This window comes from Mytilus edulis, chromosome 12, assembly GCF_963676685.1.
Source record: "Mytilus edulis chromosome 12, xbMytEdul2.2, whole genome shotgun sequence".
Classification (NCBI taxonomy): Eukaryota; Metazoa; Mollusca; class Bivalvia; order Mytilida; family Mytilidae; genus Mytilus; species Mytilus edulis.
In genome coordinates this window covers 67920508-67945673 of record NC_092355.1, presented here as the reverse complement: position 1 = coordinate 67945673, position 25166 = coordinate 67920508, and the positions used below count along the sequence as shown (strand labels likewise).

At 32.3% G+C, this 25166-nt stretch overlaps 1 protein-coding gene across 1 annotated transcript in view; it reads right to left on the bottom strand.

Moving 5' to 3' along the window:
• LOC139497795 (death-associated protein kinase 1-like) overlaps positions 1-14626 on the bottom strand; it is a 46915-nt gene extending 32289 nt beyond the window's left edge. The window contains exons 1-7 of the mRNA XM_071286028.1: positions 14507-14626; positions 13847-13948; positions 13359-13457; positions 12699-12800; positions 12215-12352; positions 11731-11829; positions 11001-11108 (exon numbers count right to left, since the gene is read on the bottom strand). Coding sequence (XP_071142129.1) covers positions 11001-11108; positions 11731-11829; positions 12215-12352; positions 12699-12800; positions 13359-13457; positions 13847-13948; positions 14507-14626 — 768 coding nt within the window. The remainder of the gene's footprint in view (positions 1-11000; positions 11109-11730; positions 11830-12214; positions 12353-12698; positions 12801-13358; positions 13458-13846; positions 13949-14506) is intronic.
• Positions 14627-25166: the final 10540 nt, after the last annotated feature.

Genomic DNA, 25166 nt, shown 5'->3' with positions numbered 1-25166 from the left:
AGAACCATAACTCCTGAACGGTAAAAGTCAAAAACGCCATTATTGAACTTGACCTTCATTTAGTTGTCAGTAACAACATATTAAAATTCTAAAAGCTTTGGTTCATGAGTTAATGCACGGACAACATTTGATTGACTCCCGCCCGGCCGCCCGACAGCCCCGCCGCCCGACAGCCCGGCTTACATCCCCAAATCAATAACAGACATTTTTGTCACAAAAATCCGGTTAAAAACGGTTCGGGAAATAGACATGATTACATTTCCTGATGCAGGAAGCGGGAATATAATAAAAAAAAAAAATCTGTTTTGAAAAAAATAGGTGCAGGCGGGTCCGTCGAATTAAATTGGTGTGGCCTAACTACAAAGAAGATTTTTGTAACACACATCTTACAATTAGTATAAGTAACAACTGAGTGATGTTTTTTTTTTTAAAATGATAACAAAGATATATTCCTTCATTAAATATAACTGATGAGACGACATTTAGATTATTTTTCACAATTGTTTGAAGACTTTAAATAGGCTTTTTACTTTTGTTTATAAAGCATTTGAATAAAAGCTCGATCTGCAGTTTAAAGATTGGTAAATGCATCCTTATGTCTACATAAGGGATGTGGGACTTTAGGGGGTCTTCATTTTTAACTATCTTTTCTAATTTTTTTAGACATATTATTCAAGTCCTTTATATTTGAACACAGAAATATTATTCTCTATCTAATCTTTATATTTCAACACACAAATATTATTCTCTAATCTTTATATTTTTGCACCAATTTCTCTCCATTTTCAATGTTTTTTTCTTCCATTCAAGATTTTCTAATCTGCATATCCCATCCAGACCCTCATATATCTATATACCCCTCCACAACCTCCTATATCTGTATACCAAATCCACACCCTCCTATACCTGTATACCCCCACCACACCCTCCTATATTTGAATATCCGATTTACACCCTCCTATATCTGTATACCCAATCCTGAGCCTTCTATATCTCGGTCAGGATCCCTAATGGACCTTGAGATGAGGAACTCAGATGACGTAATAAAAAAAAAAATATTAGTCCGTCATACAATTGTGGATGCTGTGATTTAAAAATGGACATAAATGAACCAGATGCTCCGCAGGGTGCAGCTTTATACAACTGCAGAGGTTGAACCCTGAACAGTTTGGGCAAGTATGGACACAACATTCAAGCTGGATTCAGCTCTAAATTTGGATTGTGATTAAATAGTTGACGCAGCATAGGTTTCTGACACAGAATGATTGTGGTCTAATGTGAACTTAATTTTTTTTTTGCCTTTGAGCAATTCACTATGCTGTTGAATATTAATCCTCTCAAAAACATGTTTGAAGAATTTTTTTTTTTATTTATGAAATCTGAAATGAGAAAAATTGAACCCCCCCCCCCCATTTTTTTTCACATCCTCCTTTCCATTATTCAACCAGATGCTCCGCAGGGCGTAGCTTTATACAACCGCAGAGGTTGAACCCTGAACGGTTGGGGCAAGTATGGACACAACATTCAAGCTGGATTCAGCTCTAAATTTGGATTGTGATTAAATAGTTGACACAGCATAGGTTTCTGACACAGAATGAATGTGTTCTAATGAACTTAAAATTTTTGTTTTCTCTTAGAGCAATTCACTATGCTGTTGAATATTAATCCTCTCAAAAAAATGTTTGAAGAAATTTTCTTTTTATTTATGAAATTTCAAATGAGAAAAATTGAACCCAATTTTTTAATCACATCCCCCTTTCCCTTATTCCAAAACTAATCTCAATTAAAAATATTCTAATGGAGTTTGCAACAATAACTACTCATTTAAATACATCATAAAATATTAAGATGTAAAAAAACTGCTTGTTATCACTGAATGGTAAAGATTATTTAAATTTATCAGTTGGTAGTAAAAAGTGAATATACATTGTATATTGTATATAACAAAGATTTAAGTTGATTCTGGACAAAGAAAGATAACTCCAATTAAAAAAAATTCTTGCTATTGCACAATTGTGCAATAAGATATTTCTTGCTTACTATTCTGGACAAAGAAAGATAACTCTAATTAAAAAAAAAATTGCTATTTCACAATATTGTGCAATTAGATATTTCTTGCCATTGCACAATACTGTGCAATTGAAAAGACTTGCTATTGCACAATACTTAATATAATAATTTTGGATCCTGATTTGGACCAACTTGAAAACTGGGCCCATAATCAAAAATCTAAGTACATGTTTAGATTCAGCATATCAAAGAGGCGCAAGAATTCAATTTTTGTTAAAATCAAACTTAGTTTAATTTTGGACCCTTTGGACTTTAATGTAGACCAATTTGAAAACAGGACCAAAAATGAAGAATCTACATACACAGTTAGATTTGGCATATCAAAGAACCCCAAGGATTCAATTTTTGATGAAATCAAACAAAGTTTAATTTTGGACCCCGATTTGGACCAACTTGAAAACTGGGCCAATAATCAAGAATCTAAGTATATTTTTAGATTCAACATATCAAAGAACCCAACCGATTCATTTTTTGTCAAAATCAAACTAAGTTTCATTTTGGACCCTTTGGACCTTAATGTAGACCAATTTGAAAACGGGACCAAAAGTTGAGAATCTACATAAACAGTTAGATTCGGCATATCAAAGAACCCCAATTATTCAATTTTGATGAAATCTAACAAAGTTTAATTTTGGACCCTTTGGACCCCTTTTTCCTAAACTGTTGGGACCAAAACTCCCAAAATCAATACCAACCTTCCTTTTATGGTCATAAACCTAGTGTTTAAATTTCATAGATTTCTATTTACTTATACTAACGTTATGGTGCGAAAACCAAGAAAAATGCTTATTTGGGCCCCTTTTTGGCCCCTAATTCCTAAACTGTTGGGTCCTAAACTCCCAAAATGAATACCAACCTTCCTTTTGTGGTCATAAACATTGTAATTAAATTTCATCGATTTCTATTTACTTAAACTAAAGTTATTGTGCGAAAACCAAGAAAAATGCTTATTTGGGCCCTTTATTGGCCCCTTATTCCTAAACTGTTGAAACCAAAACTCCCAAAATCAATCCCAACCTTTCTTTTGTGGTCATAAACCTTGTGTCAAAATTTCATAGATTTCTATTAACTTAAACTAAAGTTATGGTGCGAAAACCAAGAAAATGCTTATTTGGGCCCTTTTTGGCCCCTAATTCCTAAAATGTTGGGACCAAAACTCCCAAAATCAATACCAACCTTCCTTTTATGGTCATAAACCTTGTGTTAAAATTTCATAGATTTCTTTTCACTTTTACTAAAGTTAGAGTGCGAAAACTAAAAGTATTCGGACGACGGACGACGACGACGACGCCGACGCCAACGTGATAGCAATATACGACGAAAATTTTTTCAAAATTTGCGGTCGTATAAAAACTGATCTTAATTAAAATTTCTAATGGAGTTTGCAACAATAACTACTCAATTAAATACATCATAAAATGTAAAAAAGTGCTTGTTATAACTGAATGGTAAAGATTGTTTTAATTTATCAGTTAGTAGTAAAAATGAATATACATTTTATATTGTTTAAACAATGATTTAAGTTGATTCAACTACTACATTCTGGACAAAGAAAGATAACTCCAATTGAAAATTTCTTGCTATGCACAATATTGTGCAATTAGAAATTTCTTGCTATTGCGCAATACTGTGCAATTGAAGATTTCTTGCTATTGCTGAATACTGTGCAATTGAAAATTTCTTGCTATTGCACAATACTTAATATAATAATTTTGGACCAACTTGAAAACTGGGCCAAAAATAAAAAATGTAAGTACATTTTTAGATTCAGCATATCAAAGAACCCAAAGGATTCAATTCTTGTTAAAATCAAACTAAGTTTAATTTTTGACCCTTTGGACCTTAATGTAGACCAATTTAAAAACCGGACCAAAAATTAAGAATCTTCATACACAGTTAGATTCGGCATATCAAAGAACCCCTATTATTTAATTTTCGATGAAATCGAACAAAGTTTAATTTTCGACCCTTTGGGCCCCTTATTCCTAATCTGTTGGGACCAAAACTCCCAAAATCAATCCCAACCTTCCTTTTATGGTCATAAACCTTGTGTTTTAATTTAATAGATTTCTATTTACTTATACTGAAGTTATGGTGCAAAAAACAAGAAAAATACTTATTTGGGCCCCTTTTTGGTCCCTAATTCCTAAACTGTTGGGATCTCATCTCCAAAATTCAATCCCAACCTTCCTTTTGTGGTCATAAACTTTGTGTCAAAACATAACTGATTTCTATTTATTTAAACTAAAGTTATAGTGCGAAAACCTAGAAAATACTTATTTGGGCCCTTTTTGGCCCCTAATTCCTAAACTGTTGGGACCAAAACTTCCAAAATCAATCCCAACCTTCCTTTCATGGTCATAAACCTTGTGTTTAAATTTCATACATTTCTATTTACTTAAACTAAAGTTTTGTTTGACAATTTGTTTGTTTACACCGACTTTAATTACAGCCAGTATGCATATGATAGTCTATGTTCTTGTGTTTTATAGTAAAATTTAGACATTCAAATCTATATAACTTTTTCATATTTTAAGTCCAATTTAAATAATCATATGACTTTTAACTATAGCCTTTAAATAGAATCCAACCATATCTTATACATCATTTTAGTGATTCATTACTTAAGGCCAGACTTTTTTTATTATCTGTTTAACGAGATCCGCCGACTCCACCTTTCCCGATTTTAGAATAAAAATAAAAGTAGCGCTTCTTACTTTTATTATTGTTTTTCCCGCCGACTGTTACGAAATCCTCAGAAAAAAATAAAATGTGTTGTTCACGATACTCGCTTTCAGTCAATTTCGTTATATTTAATTTTTACCAAGTCAATGAAAAAGCAATTTTCATTTAAAAGTAAAGAAATTCAAGGCATAAACGATATATTTTCTTCTAAAAGATTTTTAAGCTGGTGGCATGCTTTTCATACTTGCCAAGTTACATGAGAGCGACGGTACTTCAAATCATTCTAACTTTCGGCAAAATCAGTTATTACTTCATCAGAACTTGATGAAATTAGCCTCAAGTAAACTTGTCATCCATGTATTGCATTAGAAACGTCATATTCCTTTCCAAATAGCGTATCAAACATCGTTTATTTTTGTAAATTTTTCTTCGTCCGACATTTAAATTTGTAGAACTACGAATCGGAATCGGGATTTCATCGGAAACCGACTCGCTATGACCGAAATCCGGATTCTTGCGATAATGACTACAGACGCATGAATGGCACTGCTGACAGACAAAAATTGATCCCAAAAGAGAAAATTATGCATTCCACACGCATTAACATACTTTTGGTTAGATCTTCTTGATTAATGTATATATTTCCATGTATAAGCATTGTTTCAATTTATAGGTTAAAGTTGCTTAACTCTGGGACTATTACACCAGAGACATATACACATGTGTATATAGACATATATACCCATGTGTATATATATGTCTCTGCATACACTAAGAGGTTCCTGACTGGGTGACTGGTATATACATATATAGTGTATATGCAGCGAGGTTGATATATTTGAGTGGTGCCATGGATCTATATTAGTGGAAATACAGAATCAAAACATAGTTTTTAAGTTTATATTAATAGAAGGGTTAACCAGAGACATATATAAACATATAGTTTATATATGTCTCTGGTTAACCCTTCTGGGTTAATATGCTGGTCTGTTCTTGTTCATTGTTCTTGTATTTTGATAAATTCTAAATAAAAAAAACCTAGAGGCTCTAAAGAGCCTGTGTCGCTCACCTTGGTCTATGTGACTATTAAACAAAGGAATCAGATGGATTCATGACAAAATTGTATTTTGGTGATGGTGATGTGTTTGTACATCTTACTTTACTGAACATTCTTGCTGCTAACAATTATCTCTATCTATGATGAACTTGGCCCAGTAGTTTCAGTGGAAAATGTTAGTAAAAATTTACAAATTTTATAAAAATTGTTGAAAAATGACTATAAAGGACAATAACTACTTAGGGGGTCAATTGACCATTTAGGTCATCTTTGACTTATTTGTAAATCTTACTTTGCTGAACATTATTGCTGTTTACAGTTTATCTCTATCTATAATAATATTCAAGACAATAACCAAAAACAGCAAAATTTCCTTAAAATTACTAATTCAGGGGCAGCAACCCAACAACGGGTTGTCCGATTCATCTGAAAATTTCGGGGCAGATAGATCTTGACCTGATAAACAATTTAACCCTCGTCAGATTTGCTCTAAACGCTTTGGTTTTTGAGTTATAAGCCAAAAACTGAATTTTACCCCTATGTTCTATTTTTAGCCATGGCGGCCATCTTGGTTGGATGGCCGGGTCATCGGACACATTTTTTAAACTAGATACCCTAATAATGATTGTGGCCAAGTTTGGTTTAATTTGGCCCAGTAGTATCAGAGGAGAAGATTTTTGTAAAAGATTACTAAGATTTACGAAAAAATGGTTAAAAATTGACTATAAGGGGCAATTACTCCTATATGGGTCAACTGACCATTTCGGTCATGTTGACTTATTTGTAAATCTTACTTTGCTGAACATTATAGCTGTGTACAGTTTATCTCTATCTAAAATAATATTCAAGACAATAACCAAAAACAGCAAAATTTCCTTAAAATTGCCAATTCAGGGGCAGCAACCCAACAAGGGGTTGTCCGATTCATCTGAAAATTTCGGGGCAGATAGATCTTGACCTAATAAACAATTTAACTCCGTCAGATTTGCTCTAAACGCTTTGGTTTTTGAGTTATAAGCCAAAAACTGAATTTTACCCCTATGTTCTATTTTTAGCCATGGCGGCCATCTTGGTTGGATGGCCGGGTCATCGGACACATTTTTTAAACTAGATACCCTAATAATGATTGTGGCCAAGTTTGCTTTAATTTGGCCCAGTAGTATCAGGAGAAGATTTTTGTAAAAGATTACTAAGATTTACGAAAAAATGGTTAAAAATTGACTATAAAGGGCAATTACTCCTATATGGGTCAACTGACCATTTCGGTCATGTTGACTTATTTGTAAATCTTACTTTGCTGAACATTATAGCTGTGTACAGTTTATCTCTATCTAAAATAATATTCAAGATAATAACCAAAAACAGCAAAATTTCCTTAAAATTACCAATTCAGAGGCAGCAACCCAACAATGGGTTGTCCGATTCATCTGCAAATTTGAGGGCAGATAGATCTTGACCTGATAAACAATTTTACCCCATGTCAAATTTGCTCTAAATGCTTTGGTTTTTGAGTCATAAGCCAAAAACTGCATTTTACCCCTGTGTTCTCTTTTTAGCCATGGCAGCCATCTTGGTTGGTTGGCTGGGTCACGCCACACATTTTTTAAACTAGATACCCCAAAGATGATTGTGGGCAAGTTTGGATTAATTTGGCCCAGTAGTTTCAGAGGAGAAGATTTTTGTAAAAGATTACTAAGATTTACGAAAAATGGTTAAAAATTGACTATAAAGGGCAATAACTCCTAAAGGGGTCAACTGACCATTTCGGTCATGTTGACTTATTTGTAAATCTTACTTCGCTGAACATTATTGCTGTTTACAGTTTATCTCTATCTATAACTAGAGGCTCTAAAGAGCCTGTGTCGCTCACCTTGGTCTATGTGAATATTAAAAAAAGGACACAGATGGATTCATGACAAAATTTTGTTTTGTTGATGGTGATGTGTATGTACATCTTACTTTACTGAACATTCTTGCGACAAACAATTATTTCTTTCTATATTGAACTTGGCCCAGAAGTTTCAGTGGAAAATGTTAGTAAAAATTTACAAGTTTTATGAAAATTGTTAAAAATTGACTATAAAGGGCAATAACTCCTAAAGGTGTCAACTGACCATTTCGGTCATGTTGACTTATTTGTAAATCTTACTATGCTGATCATTATTGCAGTTTACAGATTATCTCTATCTATAATAATATTCAAGGTAATAACCAAAAACAGCAAAATTTCCTTAAAATTACAAATTCAGGGGCAGCAACCCAACAACTGGTTGTCCGATTCATATGACAATTTCAGGGCAGATAGATCTTGACCTGATAAACAATTTTACTCATGTCAGATTTGCTCTAAATGCTTTGGTTTTTGAGTTATAAGCCAAAAACTGCATTTTACCCCTATGTTCTATTTTTAGCCATGGCGGCCATCTTGGTTGGTTGGCCGGGTCACGCCACACATTTTTTAAACTAGATACCCCAAAGATGACTGTGGCCAAGTTTGGATTAATTTGGCCCTGTAGTTTCAGAGGAGAAGATTTTTGTAAAAGATTACTAAGATTTACGAAAAATGGTTAAAAATTGACTATAAAGGGCAATAACTCCTAAAGGGGTCAACTGACCATTTCGGTCATGTTGACTTATTTGTAAATCTTACTTTGCTGAACATTATTGCAGTTTACAGTTTATCTCTATCTTTAATAATATTCAAGATAATAACCAAAAACAGCAAAATTTCCTTAAAATTACCAATTCAGGGGCAGCAACCCAACAAGGGGTTGTCCGATTCATCTGAAAATTTCAGGGCAGATAGATCTTGACCTGATAAACAATTGTACCCCATGTCAGATTTGTTCTAAATGCTTTGGTTTTTGAGTTATAAGCCAAAAACTACATTTTACCCCTATGGTCTATTTTTAGCCATGGCGGCCATCTTGGTTGGTTGGCCGGGTCAAGCCACACATTTTTTAAACTAGATACCCCAATGATGATTGTGGCCAAGTTTGGATTAATTTGGCCCAGTAGTTTCAGAGGAGAAGATTTTTGTAAAAGTTAACGACGACGGACGCAGGACGACGACGGACGACGGACGCAAAGTGATGGGAAAAGCTCACTTGGCCCTTCGGGCCAGGTGAGCTAAAAACGGCAAAATTTCCTCAAAATTACCAATTCAGGGGCAGCAACCCAACAACAGGTTGACCGATTCATCTGAAAATTTCAGGGCAGATAGATCTTGACCTGATAAACATTTTTACCCCACATCAGATTTGCTCTAAATGCTTTGGTTTTTGAGTTATAAGCCAAAAACTGCATTTTACCCCTATGTTCTATTTTTAGCCGTGGCGGCCATCTTGGTTGGTTGACCGGGTCACGCCACACATTTTTTAAACTAGATACCCCAAAGATGATTGTGGCCAAGTTTGGATTAATTTGGCCCAGTAGTTTCAGAGGAGAAGATTTTTGTAAAAGATTACTTAGATTTATGAAAAATGGTTAAAAATTGACTATAAAGGGCAATAACTCCTAAAGGGGTCAACTGACCATTTCGGTCATGTTGACTTACTTGTTAATCTAACTTTGCCAAACATTATTGCTGTTTACAGTTTATCTCTATCTATAATAATATTCAAGATAATAACCAAAAACAGCAAAATTTCCTCAAAATGACCAATTCAGGGGCAGCAACCCAACAACGGGTTGACCGATTCATCTGAAAATTTCAGGGCAGATAGATCTTGACCTGATAAACATATTTACCCCTGTCAGATTTGCTCTAAATGCTTTGGTTTTTGAGTTATAAGCCAAAAACTGCATTTTACCCCTATGTTCTATTTTTAGCCGTGGCGGCCATCTTGGTTGGTTGACCGGGTCACGCCACACATTTTTTAAACTAGATACCCCAATGATGATTTTGGTCAAGTTTGGTTAAATTTGGCCCAGTAGTTTCAGAGAAGATTTTTGTAAAAGTTAACGACGACGGACGACGGACGACGGACGACGACGGACGACGGACGCCGGACGCAAAGTGATGGGAATAGCTCACTTGGCCCTTCGGGCCAGGTGAGCTAATAATATTCAAGATAATAACCAAAAACAGCAAAATTTCCTTAAAATTACCAATTCAGAGGCAGCAACCCAACAATGGGTTGTCCGATTCATCTGCAAATTAGAGGGCAGATAGATCTTGACCTGATAAACAATTTTACCCCATGTCAGATTTGCTCTAAATGCTTTGGTTTTTGAGTCATAAGCCAAAAACTGCATTTTACCCCTGTGTTCTATTTTTAGCCATGGCAGCCATCTTGGTTGGTTGGCAGGGTCACGCCACACATTTTTTAAACTAGATACCCCAAAGATGATTGTGGGCAAGTTTGGATTAATTTGGCCCAGTAGTTTCAGAGGAGAAGATTTTTGTAAAAGATTACTAAGATTTACGAAAAATGGTTAAAAATTGACTATAAAGGGCAATAACTCCAAAAGGGGTCAACTGACCATTTTGGTCATGTTGACTTATTTGTAAATCTTACTTTGCTGAACATTATTGCTGTTTACAGTTTATCTCTATCTATAATAATATTCAAGACAATAACCAAAAACAGCAAAAATTCCCTAAAATTACCAATTCAGGGGCAGTAACCCAACAATGGGTAGTCGGATTCATCTGCAAATTTGAGGGCAGATAGATCTTCACCTGATAAACAATTTTACCACACGTCAGATTTGCTCTAAATGCTTTGGTTTTTGAGTTATAAGCCAAAAACTGCATTTTACCCCTATGTTCTATTTGTAGCCATGGCAGCCATCTTGGTTGGTTGGCCGGGTCACCGGACACATTTTTTAAACTAGATACCCCAATGATGATTATGGCCAAGTTTGGTTTAATTTGGCCCAGTAGTTTCAGAGGAGAAGATTTTTGTAAAAGTTAACAACGACGACGGACGATGACGGACGACGCACGACGGACGCAAAGTGATAGGAAAAGCTCACTTGGCCCTTCTGGCAAGGTGAGCTAAAAAAAGTCACTTATAATGGTTTTTTTTTTATTTTTAGTGTCGACTCGACCAATTTTGCACTTTTATTTTTTTTTTTTATTTTGCCCCCTCGACCCTAATTTTTTTAAATTTTCTCGTTAAACAGATAAAATAAAAAGTCTGGCCTAATAGTTGAACACTGGTCATATACTATAAAATATTACCTTATGTGTTGTAACCAAGGGACTTGCACCTCCTTGTTCTACCAGACATCTTGTGATCTGTAGATATCCCTCCCTAGCAGCATGATGTAATGCTGTTCTTCCACTGCTCTGTAATATAACCAAATAACATGTAACTATAATGTACAATACTTTGTTGTCAATATCAATAATATACAATTCAACTGACATTAAAACTTGTCTGATAAACTGGACAATGTTTTGTAATATAAATATAAACAAAATATATATATCACATGAACCAATGGTCAAAACTAAATAAAATGACCAGTCACACTTTGTATTTATATTGTATAAAAACAATAAATAAACATGTTTTGCTGTGAAATGTCAAAACTTCCATTAAACCTGATAACTTAAAAAAAAAATTTTCAAGAAATGTGTAAAATAATTATATCAATGTATTCAGTAGAACAAAACAAGCAAAATGAGACCCCACTTTATATGATTCTTACAAATATTTGATCATTAAAACTGTCTAATTAACAACAGGAATTAGTGTAGATTCAGTATAATTGATCACTTTAATAAAATAATTTTTTTAAGAAACATGAAAAGGAGTAATATTTTCTAATTCAGAACAATAATACGAGTAAAATAAGACCCCACTTGATATAGTTATTACAAGTATTTGTTCATTAAACCTGTCTAATTAACAACATGATTTAGTGTAGATTAATAGTAATGTGATCAGACTAAGTAGATAACATACATCTGTGATGTTGATCTTACATCCTCTATCAATGAGGAGTCTACAGATCTCCAGGTGTCCTCTCAAGGCAGCAAACATTAATGCTGTCTCTCCACTACCCTGGAATAATACAACTGACATCAAAACTTGTCTGATAAACTGTACAATGTGTAATAAATATAAACAAAATATATATCACATGAATCAGTGGTCAAAACTGAATAAAATGACCAGTCACACTTGTATTTATATTCTACATAAACAACAAATAAACATGTTTTGTTGTGAAATGTCAAAACTTCCATAAAACCCGATATTTAAAAAAAAAAAAATTTCAAGAAATGTGCAAAGTAATTATATCAATGGATTCAGTAGAACAAAACAAGTAAAATGAGACCCCACTTTATATGATTCTTACACATATTTGTTCATTAAATCTGTCTAATTAACAACATGATTTAGTGTAGATTACTAGTAATGTGATCAGACTAAGTAGATAACATACCATTGTGATGTCCATCTTACATCCTCTATCAATGAGGAGTCTACAGATCTCTAGGTCTCCATACCAGGCAGCAAACATTAATGCTGTCCATCCATACTCCTGGAATAATACAACTGACATCAAAACTTGTCTGATAAACTGGACAATGTTGTGTAATAAATATAAACAAAATATATATCACATGAATCAGTGGTCAAAACTGAATAAAATGACCAGTCACACTTGTATTTATATTGTATATAAACAATAAATAAACATGTTTTGTTGTGAAATGTCAAAACTTCCATTTAACCTGATATCTTAAAAAAATATTTTTTTCAAGAAATGTGTAAAATAATTATATCAATGGATTCAGTAGAACAAAACAAGTAAAATGAGACCCCACTTTATATGATTCTTACACATATTTGTTCATTAAATCTAATTAACAACATGATTTAGTGTAGATTACTAGTAATGTGATCAGACTAAGTAGATAACATACATTTGTGATGTGGATCTTACATCCTCTATCAATGAGGAGTCTACAGATCTCCAGGTGTCCTCCACTGGCAGCCTCGAAAAATGCTGTCTGTCCACCATACTCCTGGAATAATACAACTGACATCAAAACTTGTCTGATAAACTGGACAATGTTGTGTAATAAATATAAACAAAATATATATCACATGAATCAGTGGTCAAAACTGAATAAAATGACCAGTCACACTTGTATTTATATTCTACATAAACAACAAATAAACATGTTTTGTTGTGAAATGTCAAAACTTCCATAAAACCCGATATTTAAAAAAAATAAAATTTCAAGAAATGTGCAAAATAATTATAGCAATGGATTCAGTAGAACAAAACAAGTAAAATGAGACCCCACTTTATATGATTCTTACAAATATTTGTTCATTAAAACTGTATGATTAACAACAGGAATTAGTGTAGATTTAGTATAATTATTCATTTTAATAAAATATTTTTTTTAAGAAATATGAAAAAGAGTAATATTTTCTGATTCAGAACAATAATATGAGTAAAATGAGACCCCACTTGATATAATTATTACAAATATTTGTTCATTAAACTTGTCTAATTAACAACATGATTTAGTGTAGATTACTAGTAATGTGATCAGACTAAGTAGATAACATACTTGTGTGATGTCGATCTTACATCCTCTATCAATGAGGAGACTACAGATCTCCAGGTGTCCTTCCCTGGCAGCATACATTAATGCTGTCCATCCTCCACCCTGGAATAATACAACTGACATCAAAACTTGTCTAATAAACTGGACAATGGTGTGTAATAAATATAAACAAAATATATATCACATGTATCAGTGGTCAAAACTGAATAAAATGACCAGTCAAACTTGTATTTAGATTGTATATAAACAAACAATAAACATGTTTTGTTGTGAAATGTCAAAACTTCCATTAAACCTGATAACTTAAAAAAATATTTTTTTCAAGAAATGTGTAAAATAATTATATCAATGGATTCAGTAGAACAAAACAAACAAAATGAGACCCCACTTTATATGATTCTTACACATATTTGTTCATTAAATCTGTCTAATTAACAACATGATTTAGTGTAGATTAATAGTAATGTGATCAGACTAAGTAGATAACATACATCTGATGTGATGTCGATCTTACATCCTCTATCAATGAGAAGACTACAGATCTCCAGGTGTCCTATCCTGGCAGCAGACATTAATGCTGTCTCTCCATCCTCCTGGAATAATACAACTGACATCAAAACTTGTCTGATAAACTGGACAATGTTGTGTAATAAATATAAACAAAATATATATCACATGAATCAGTGGTCAAAACTGAATAAAATGACCAGTCACACTTGTATTTATATTGTATATAAACAAACAATAAACATGTTTTGTTGTGAAATGTCAAAACTTCCATTAAACCTGATAACTTCAAAAAATATTTTTTTCAAGAAATGTGTAAAATAATTATATCAATGGATTCATTAGAACAAAACAAGTAAAATGAGACCCCACTTTATATGATTCTTACAAATATTTGTTGGTTAAAACTGTCTGATTAACAACAGGAATTAGTGTAGATTCAGTATAATTGTTCATATTAATAAAATATTTTTTAAAGAAACATGAAAAGGAGTAATATTTTCTAATTCAGAACAATAATACGAGTAAAATGAGACCCCACTTTATATAATTATTACAAATATTTGTTCATTAAACCTGTCTAATTAATAACATGATTTATTGTAGATTAATCGTAATGTGATCAGACTAAGTAGATAACATACATCTGTGATGTCGATCTCACATCCTGTATCAATGAGGAGTCGACAGATCTCCAGGTGTCCTCCATCAACAGCCCACATTAATGCTGTCTCTCCTATATCCTGGAATAATACAACTGACATCAAAACTTGTCTGATAAACTGGACAATGTTGTGTAATAAATATAAAAAAAATATATATCACATGAATCAGTGGTCAAAACTGAATAAAATGACCAGTCACACTTGTATTCATATTTTATATAAACAATAAATAAACAACTGGTTTTTTGTGAGATGTCAAAACTTCCATCAGAACTGTCATGTTAATTTTTTTTTTTTTTTTTTTTTTTAAGAAATGAACAAAATATTTATATCAATGGATTCATTACAATTCTCTGAGTAAAATGACATCTCACTTTATATGATTCTTACAAGTATTTGTTGATATAATGATTAATTCTCGGAGTAAAATGACATCTCACTTTATATAATTCTAACAAGTATTTGTTAATATAATGATTAAATCTGTCTGATTAACATGATTCAGAATAATGATCAATTTTTTAAAAAGTAACTTTTTCAAAGAAATATGAAAAATAGTTACATTTCCTGATTTAGCGCTAGGAGACAAACAAAATGAGACCCCACTTTATATGATTTTTACAATTATTTGTTGTCCATTCAACCTGTCTAATTAACAAAACAATTTTGTATATATTAAGGAATGTGGTGGAAGTGAAGCAATAACATACATGTGTGATATTTGTTTTACATCCGCTGTAAAACCTTGGTGTAAAAAATGTTCTTGTAAATATTCAAAGTAAGAACTTTATCAACTATAATTCAAAACAAACATAAACAATTAATGATAGGAAAAAAATACCTTTACGTACTTTTTTTCTCTCATTTGAACTGTTAAATTAAAAACAGATTTTGATTTAATATTGAATTCAGTATAATGATATAAATATCAGTTTCCATACAGATATATTATTATATTATGTTCAGAAGTAACTTGTAGTTATGTGTTTTATACTGCTAATGTACAATCTGTTATGTTCTGAAGTAACTTGCAGCTGTATATTTTATACTGCTGATGTACAATCTGTTATGTTCTGAAGAAACTTGTAGTTATGTGTTTTATACTGCTGATGTACAATTTGTTCTGTTCTGAAGAAACTTGTAGTTGTTTGTTTTATACTGCTTATGTACAATCTGTTATGTTCTGAAGTAACTTGTGGTTTTGTGTTTTATCCTGCTGGTGTACAATCTGTTATGTTCTGAAGTAACTTGCAGTAGTATATTTTATACTGCTGATGTACAATCTGTTATGTTCTGAAGAAACTTGTAGTTATGTGTTTTATACTGCTGATGTACAATTTGTTCTGTTCTGAAGAAACTTGTAGTTGTTTGTTTTATACTGCTTATGTACAATCTGTTATGTTCTGAAGTAACTTGTGGTTTTGTGTTTTATCCTGCTGGTGTACAATATGTTATGTTCTGAAGTAACTTGCAGTTGTATATTTTATACTGCTGATGTACAATCTGTTATGTTCTGAAGAAACTTGTAGTTATGTGTTTTATACTGCTGATGTACAATTTGTTCTGTTCTGAAGAAACTTGTAGTTGTTTGTTTTATACTGCTTATGTACAATCTGTTATGTTCTGAAGTAACTTGTGGTTTTGTGTTTTATCCTGCTGGTGTACAATCTGTTATGTTCTGAAGTAACTTGCAGTTGTATATTTTATACTGCTGATGTACAATCTGTTATGTTCTGAAGAAACTTGTAGTTATGTGTTTTATACTGCTGATGTACAATCTGTTCTGTTCTGAAGAAACTTGTAGTTGTTTGTTTTATACTGCTTATGTACAATCTGTTATGTTCTGAAGTAACTTGTGGTTTTGTGTTTTATCCTGCTGGTGTACAATGTGTTATGTTCTGAAGTAACTTGCAGTTGTATATTTTATACTGCTGATGTACAATCTGTTATGTTCTGAAGAAACTTGTAGTTATGTGTTTTATACTGCTGACGTACAATTTGTTCTGTTCTGAAGAAACTTGTAGTTGTTTGTTTTATACTGCTTATGTACAATCTGTTATGTTCTGAAGAAACTTGTAGTTATGTGTTTTATACTGCTTGTGTATAATTTGTTATGTTCTGAGGTAACTTGTATTTGTATGTTTATACTGCTGGTGTACAATTTGTTATGTTCTGAAGTAACTTGTATTTGTATGTTTATACTGCTGGTGTACAATCTGTTCTGTTCTGAGGTAACTTGTATTTGTGTGTTTTATATTTCTTATGTACAATCTGTTATGTTCTGAAGAAACTTGTAGTTGTTTGTTTTACACTGCTGGTGTACAATCTGTTATGTTCTAAAGTAACTTGTATTTGTATATTTTATACTGCAGGTGTACAATCTGTTATGTTCTGAAGTAACTTGTATTTGTATGTTTATACTGCTGGTGTACAATCTGTTATGTTCTGAAGTAACTTGTAGTTTTATGTTTTATACTGCTAGTGTACAATCTGTTATGTTCTGAAGTAACTTGTGGTTGTGTGTTTTATTCTGCTAATGTACAATCTGTTATGTTCTGAAGTAACTTGTGGTTGTGTGTTTTATTCTGCTAGTGTACAATCTGTTATGTTCTGAAGTAACTTGTGGTTGTGTGTTGTATACTGCTAATGTACAATCTGTTATTTACTGAAGTAACTTGTGATTGTGTGTTTTATGCTGCTAGTGTACAATATGTTATGTTCTGAAGTAACTTGTGGTTGTGTGTTTTATACTGCTAATGTACAATCTGTTATGTTCTGAAGTAACTTGTGGTTGTGTGTTTTATACTGCTAATGCACAATCTGTTATGTTCTGAAGTAATTTGTGGTTGTGTGTCTTATACTGCTAATGTACAATCTGTTATGTTCAAAAGTAACTTGTGGTTGTGTGTTTTATACAGCTAATGTACAATCTGTTATGTTCTGAAGTAACTTGTGGTTGTGTGTTTTATACTGCTAATGCACAATCTGTTATGTTCTGAAGTAACTTGTGGCTGTGTGTTTTATTCTGCTAGTGTACAATCTGTTATGTTCTGAAGTAACTTGTATTTGTATATTTTATACTGCAGGTGTACAATCTGTTATGTTCTGAAGTAACTTGTATTTGTATGTTTATACTGCTGGTGTACAATCTGTTATGTTCTGAAGTAACTTGTAGTTTTATGTTTTATACTGCTAGTGTACAATCTGTTATGTTCTGAAGTAACTTGTGGTTGTGTGTTTTATTCTGCTAATGTACAATCTGTTATGTTCTGAAGTAACTTGTGGTTGTGTGTTTTATTCTGCTAGTGTACAATCTGTTATGTTCTGAAGTAACTTGTGGTTGTGTGTTTTATACTGCTAATGTACAATCTGTTATTTACTGAAGTAACTTGTGATTGTGTGCTTTATTCTGCTAGTGTACAATATGTTATGTTCTGAAGTAACTTGTGGTTGTGTGTTTTATACTGCTAATGCACAATCTGTTATGTTCTGAAGTAACTTGTGATTGTGTGTTTTATACTGCTAATGTACAATCTGTTATGTTCTGAAGTAACTTGTGGTTGTGGGTTTTATACTGCCAATGTACAATCTGTTATGTTCTGAAGTAACTTGTGGTTGTATGTTTTATACTGCTTATGTACAATCTGTTATGTTCTGAGGTAACTTGCAGTTGTGTGTTTTATACTGCTTGTGTACAATCTGTCATGTTCTGAGGTAACTTGTAGTTGTATATTTTATACTGCTTGTGTACAATTTGTTATGTTCTGAGGTAACTTGTAGTTATGTGTTTTATACTGCTTATGTACAATCTCTTATGTTCTGAGGTAACTTGTAGTTATGTGTTTTATACTGCTAATGTACAATCTGTTATGTTCTGAAGTAACTTGTGGTTGTGTGTTTTATACTGATAATGTACAATCTGTTATGTTCTGAAGTAACTTGGCAGTTGTATATTTTATACTGCTGGTGTACAATCTGTTATGTTCTGAAGAAACTTGTAGTTATGTGTTTTATACTGCTTGTGTACAATCTGTTATGTTCTGAAGTAACTTGTAGTTGTTTATTTTATACTGCTTGTTTACAATCTGTTATGTTCTGAGGTAACTTATATTTGTATGTTTATACTGCTTGTGTACAATCTGTTATGTTCTGAAGTAACTTGTAGTTATGTGTTTTATACTGCTTATGTACAATCTGTTATGTTCTGAGGTAACTTGTAGTTATGTGTTTTATACTGCTTATGTACAATCTGTTATGTTCTGAGGTAACTTGTAGTTGTATATTTTATACTGCTTGTGTACAATTTGTTATGCTCTGAGGTAACCTGTAGTTATGTGTTTTATACTGCTTATGTACAATCTCTTATGTTCTGAGGTAACTTGTAGTTTTGTGTTTTATCCTGCTGGTGTACAATCTGTTATGTTCTGAAGTAACTTGCAGTTGTATATTTTATACTGCTGATATACAATCTGTTATGTTCTGAAGAAACTTGTAGTTATGTGTTTTATACTGCTGATGTACAATTTGTTCTGTTCTGAAGAAACTTGTAGTTGTTTGTTTTATACTGCTTATGTACAATCTGTTATGTTCTGAAGTAACTTGTGGTTTTGTGTTTTATCCTGCTGGTGTACAATCTGTTATGTTCTGAAGTAACTTGCAGTTGTATATTTTATACTGCTGATGTACAATCTGTTATGTTCTGAAGAAACTTGTAGTTATGTGTTTTATACTGCTGATGTACAATTTGTTCTGTTCTGAAGAAACTTGTAGTTGTTTGTTTTATACTGCTTATGTACAATCTGTTATGTTCTGAAGTAACTTGTTGTTTTGTGTTTTATCCTGCCGGTGTACAATGTGTTATGTTCTGAAGTAACTTGCAGTTGTATATTTTATACTGCTGATGTACAATCTGTTATGTTCTGAAGAAACTTGTAGTTATGTGTTTTATACTGCTGACGTATAATTTGTTCTGTTCTGAAGAAACTTGTAGTTGTTTGTTTTATACTGCTTATGTACAATCTGTTATGTTCTGAAGAAACTTGTAGTTATGTGTTTTATACTGCTTGTGTATAATTTGTTATGTTCTGAGGTAACTTGTATTTGTATGTTTATACTGCTGGTGTACAATTTGTTATGTTCTGAAGTAACTTGTATTTGTATGTTTATACTGCTGGTGTACAATCTGTTCTGTTCTGAGGTAACTTGTATTTGTGTGTTTTATATTTCTTATGTACAATCTGTTATGTTCTGAAGAAACTTGTAGTTGTTTGTTTTACACTGCTGGTGTACAATCTGTTATGTTCTGAGGTAACTTGTATTTGTATGTTTATACTGCTGGTGTACAATATGTTATGTTCTGAAGTAACTTGTAGTTTTATGCTTTATACTGCTAGTGTACAATCTGTTATGTTCTGAAGTAACTTGTAGTTGTGTGTTTTATTCTGCTAATGTACAATCTGTTATGTTCGTAAGTAACTTGTGGTTGTGTGTTTTATTCTGCTAGTGTACAATCTGTTATGTTCTAAAGTAACTTGTATTTGTATATTTTATACTGCAGGTGTACAATCTGTTATGTTCTGAAGTAACTTGTATTAATTTTGTATGTTTATACTGCTGGTGTACAATCTGTTATGTTCTGAAGTAACTTGTAGTTTTATGTTTTATACTGCTAGTGTACAATCTGTTATGTTCTGAAGTAACTTGTGGTTGTGTGTTTTATTCTGCTAATGTACAATCTGTTATGTTCTGAAGTAACTTGTGGTTGTGTGTTTTATTCTGCTAGTGTACAATCTGTTATGTTCTGAAGTAACTTGTGGTTGTGTGTTTTATACTGCTAATGTACAATCTGTTATTTACTGAAGTAACTTGTGATTGTGTGCTTTATTCTGCTAGTGTACAATATGTTATGTTCTGAAGTAACTTGTGGTTGTGTGTTTTATACTGCTAATGCACAATCTGTTATGTTCTGAAGTAACTTGTGATTGTGTGTTTTATACTGCTAATGTACAATCTGTTATGTTCTGAAGTAACTTGTGGTTGTGGGTTTTATACTGCCAATGTACAATCTGTTATGTTCTGAAGTAACTTGTGGTTGTATGTTTTATACTGCTTATGTACAATCTGTTATGTTCTGAGGTAACTTGCAGTTGTGTGTTTTATACTGCTTGTGTACAATCTGTTATGTTCTGAGGTAACTTGTAGTTGTATATTTTATACTGCTTGTGTACAATTTGTTATGTTCTGAAGTAACTTGTGGTTGTGTGTTTTATACTGCTAATGTACAATCTGTTATGTTCTGAAGTAACTTGTGGTTGTGTGTTTTATACTGCTAATGCACAATCTGTTATGTTCTGAAGTAATTTGTGGTTGTGTGTCTTATACTGCTAATGTACAATCTGTTATGTTCAAAAGTAACTTGTGGTTGTGTGTTTTATACAGCTAATGTACAATCTGTTATGTTCTGAAGTAACTTGTGGTTGTGTGTTTTATACTGCTAATGCACAATCTGTTATGTTCTGAAGTAACTTGTGGCTGTGTGTTTTATTCTGCTAGTGTACAATCTGTTATGTTCTGAAGTAACTTGTATTTGTATATTTTATACTGCAGGTGTACAATCTGTTATGTTCTGAAGTAACTTGTATTTGTATGTTTATACTGCTGGTGTACAATCTGTTATGTTCTGAAGTAACTTGTAGTTTTATGTTTTATACTGCTAGTGTACAATCTGTTATGTTCTGAAGTAACTTGTGGTTGTGTGTTTTATTCTGCTAATGTACAATCTGTTATGTTCTGAAGTAACTTGTGGTTGTGTGTTTTATTCTGCTAGTGTACAATCTGTTATGTTCTGAAGTAACTTGTGGTTGTGTGTTTTATACTGCTAATGTACAATCTGTTATTTACTGAAGTAACTTGTGATTGTGTGCTTTATTCTGCTAGTGTACAATATGTTATGTTCTGAAGTAACTTGTGGTTGTGTGTTTTATACTGCTAATGCACAATCTGTTATGTTCTGAAGTAACTTGTGATTGTGTGTTTTATACTGCTAATGTACAATCTGTTATGTTCTGAAGTAACTTGTGGTTGTGGGTTTTATACTGCCAATGTACAATCTGTTATGTTCTGAAGTAACTTGTGGTTGTATGTTTTATACTGCTTATGTACAATCTGTTATGTTCTGAGGTAACTTGCAGTTGTGTGTTTTATACTGCTTGTGTACAATCTGTCATGTTCTGAGGTAACTTGTAGTTGTATATTTTATACTGCTTGTGTACAATTTGTTATGTTCTGAGGTAACTTGTAGTTATGTGTTTTATACTGCTTATGTACAATCTCTTATGTTCTGAGGTAACTTGTAGTTATGTGTTTTATACTGCTAATGTACAATCTGTTATGTTCTGAAGTAACTTGTGGTTGTGTGTTTTATACTGATAATGTACAATCTGTTATGTTCTGAAGTAACTTGGCAGTTGTATATTTTATACTGCTGGTGTACAATCTGTTATGTTCTGAAGAAACTTGTAGTTATGTGTTTTATACTGCTTGTGTACAATCTGTTATGTTCTGAAGTAACTTGTAGTTGTTTATGTTATACTGCTTGTTTACAATCTGTTATGTTCTGAGGTAACTTATATTTGTATGTTTATACTGCTTGTGTACAATCTGTTATGTTCTGAAGTAACTTGTAGTTATGTGTTTTATACTGCTTATGTACAATCTGTTATGTTCTGAGGTAACTTGTAGTTATGTGTTTTATACTGCTTATGTACAATCTGTTATGTTCTGAGGTAACTTGTAGTTGTATATTTTATACTGCTTGTGTACAATTTGTTATGCTCTGAGGTAACCTGTAGTTATGTGTTTTATACTGCTTATGTACAATCTCTTATGTTCTGAGGTAACTTGTAGTTTTGTGTTTTATCCTGCTGGTGTACAATCTGTTATGTTCTGAAGTAACTTGCAGTTGTATATTTTATACTGCTGATATACAATCTGTTATGTTCTGAAGAAACTTGTAGTTATGTGTTTTATACTGCTGATGTACAATTTGTTCTGTTCTGAAGAAACTTGTAGTTGTTTGTTTTATACTGCTTATGTACAATCTGTTATGTTCTGAAGTAACTTGTGGTTTTGTGTTTTATCCTGCTGGTGTACAATCTGTTATGTTCTGAAGTAACTTGCAGTTGTATATTTTATACTGCTGATGTACAATCTGTTATGTTCTGAAGAAACTTGTAGTTATGTGTTTTATACTGCTGATGTACAATTTGTTCTGTTCTGAAGAAACTTGTAGTTGTTTGTTTTATACTGCTTATGTACAATCTGTTATGTTCTGAAGTAACTTGTTGTTTTGTGTTTTATCCTGCCGGTGTACAATGTGTTATGTTCTGAAGTAACTTGCAGTTGTATATTTTATACTGCTGATGTACAATCTGTTATGTTCTGAAGAAACTTGTAGTTATGTGTTTTATACTGCTGACGTATAATTTGTTCTGTTCTGAAGAAACTTGTAGTTGTTTGTTTTATACTGCTTATGTACAATCTGTTATGTTCTGAAGAAACTTGTAGTTATGTGTTTTATACTGCTTGTGTATAATTTGTTATGTTCTGAGGTAACTTGTATTTGTATGTTTATACTGCTGGTGTACAATTTGTTATGTTCTGAAGTAACTTGTATTTGTATGTTTATACTGCTGGTGTACAATCTGTTCTGTTCTGAGGTAACTTGTATTTGTGTGTTTTATATTTCTTATGTACAATCTGTTATGTTCTGAAGAAACTTGTAGTTGTTTGTTTTACACTGCTGGTGTACAATCTGTTATGTTCTGAGGTAACTTGTATTTGTATGTTTATACTGCTGGTGTACAATATGTTATGTTCTGAAGTAACTTGTAGTTTTATGCTTTATACTGCTAGTGTACAATCTGTTATGTTCTGAAGTAACTTGTAGTTGTGTGTTTTATTCTGCTAATGTACAATCTGTTATGTTCGTAAGTAACTTGTGGTTGTGTGTTTTATTCTGCTAGTGTACAATCTGTTATGTTCTAAAGTAACTTGTATTTGTATATTTTATACTGCAGGTGTACAATCTGTTATGTTCTGAAGTAACTTGTATTAATTTTGTATGTTTATACTGCTGGTGTACAATCTGTTATGTTCTGAAGTAACTTGTAGTTTTATGTTTTATACTGCTAGTGTACAATCTGTTATGTTCTGAAGTAACTTGTGGTTGTGTGTTTTATTCTGCTAATGTACAATCTGTTATGTTCTGAAGTAACTTGTGGTTGTGTGTTTTATTCTGCTAGTGTACAATCTGTTATGTTCTGAAGTAACTTGTGGTTGTGTGTTTTATACTGCTAATGTACAATCTGTTATTTACTGAAGTAACTTGTGATTGTGTGCTTTATTCTGCTAGTGTACAATATGTTATGTTCTGAAGTAACTTGTGGTTGTGTGTTTTATACTGCTAATGCACAATCTGTTATGTTCTGAAGTAACTTGTGATTGTGTGTTTTATACTGCTAATGTACAATCTGTTATGTTCTGAAGTAACTTGTGGTTGTGGGTTTTATACTGCAAATGTACAATCTGTTATGTTCTGAAGTAACTTGTGGTTGTATGTTTTATACTGCTTATGTACAATCTGTTATGTTCTGAGGTAACTTGCAGTTGTGTGTTTTATACTGCTTGTGTACAATCTGTTATGTTCTGAGGTAACTTGTAGTTGTATATTTTATACTGCTTGTGTACAATTTGTTATGTTCTGAGGTAACTTGTAGTTATGTGTTTTATACTGCTAATGTACAATCTCTTATGTTCTGAGGTAACTTGTAGTTATGTGTTTTATACTGCTAATGTACAATCTGTTATGTTCTGAAGTAACTTGTGGTTGTGTGTTTTATACTGATAATGTACAATCTGTTATGTTCTGAAGTAACTTGGCAGTTGTATATTTTATACTGCTGGTGTACAATCTGTTATGTTCTGAAGAAACTTGTAATTATGTGTTTTATACTGCTTGTGTACAATCTGTTATGTTCTGAAGTAACTTGTAGTTGTTTATTCTATACTGCTTGTTTACAATCTGTTATGTTCTGAGGTAACTTATATTTGTATGTTTATACTGCTTGTGTACAATCTGTTATGTTCTGAAGTAACTTGTAGTTATGTGTTTTATACTGCTTATGTACAATCTGTTATGTTCTGAGGTAACTTGTAGTTATGTGTTTTATACTGCTGATGTACAATCTGTTATGTTCTGAGGTAACTTGTAGTTGTATATTTTATACTGCTTGTGTACAATTTGTTATGCTCTGAGGTAACCTGTAGTTATGTGTTTTATACTGCTTATGTACAATCTCTTATGTTCTGAGGTAACTTGTAGTTATGTGTTTTATACTGCTAATGTACAATCTGTTATGTTCTGAAGTAACTTGTGGTTGTGTGTTTTATACTGCTAATGTACAATCTGTTATAATCTGAAGTAACTTGCAGTTGTATATTTTATACTGCTGGTGTACAATCTGTTATGTTCTGAAGAAACTTGTAGTTATGTGTTTTATACTGCTTATGTACAATCTGTTATGTTCTGAGGTAACTTATAGTTATGTGTTTTATACTGCTTATGTACAATCTGTTATGT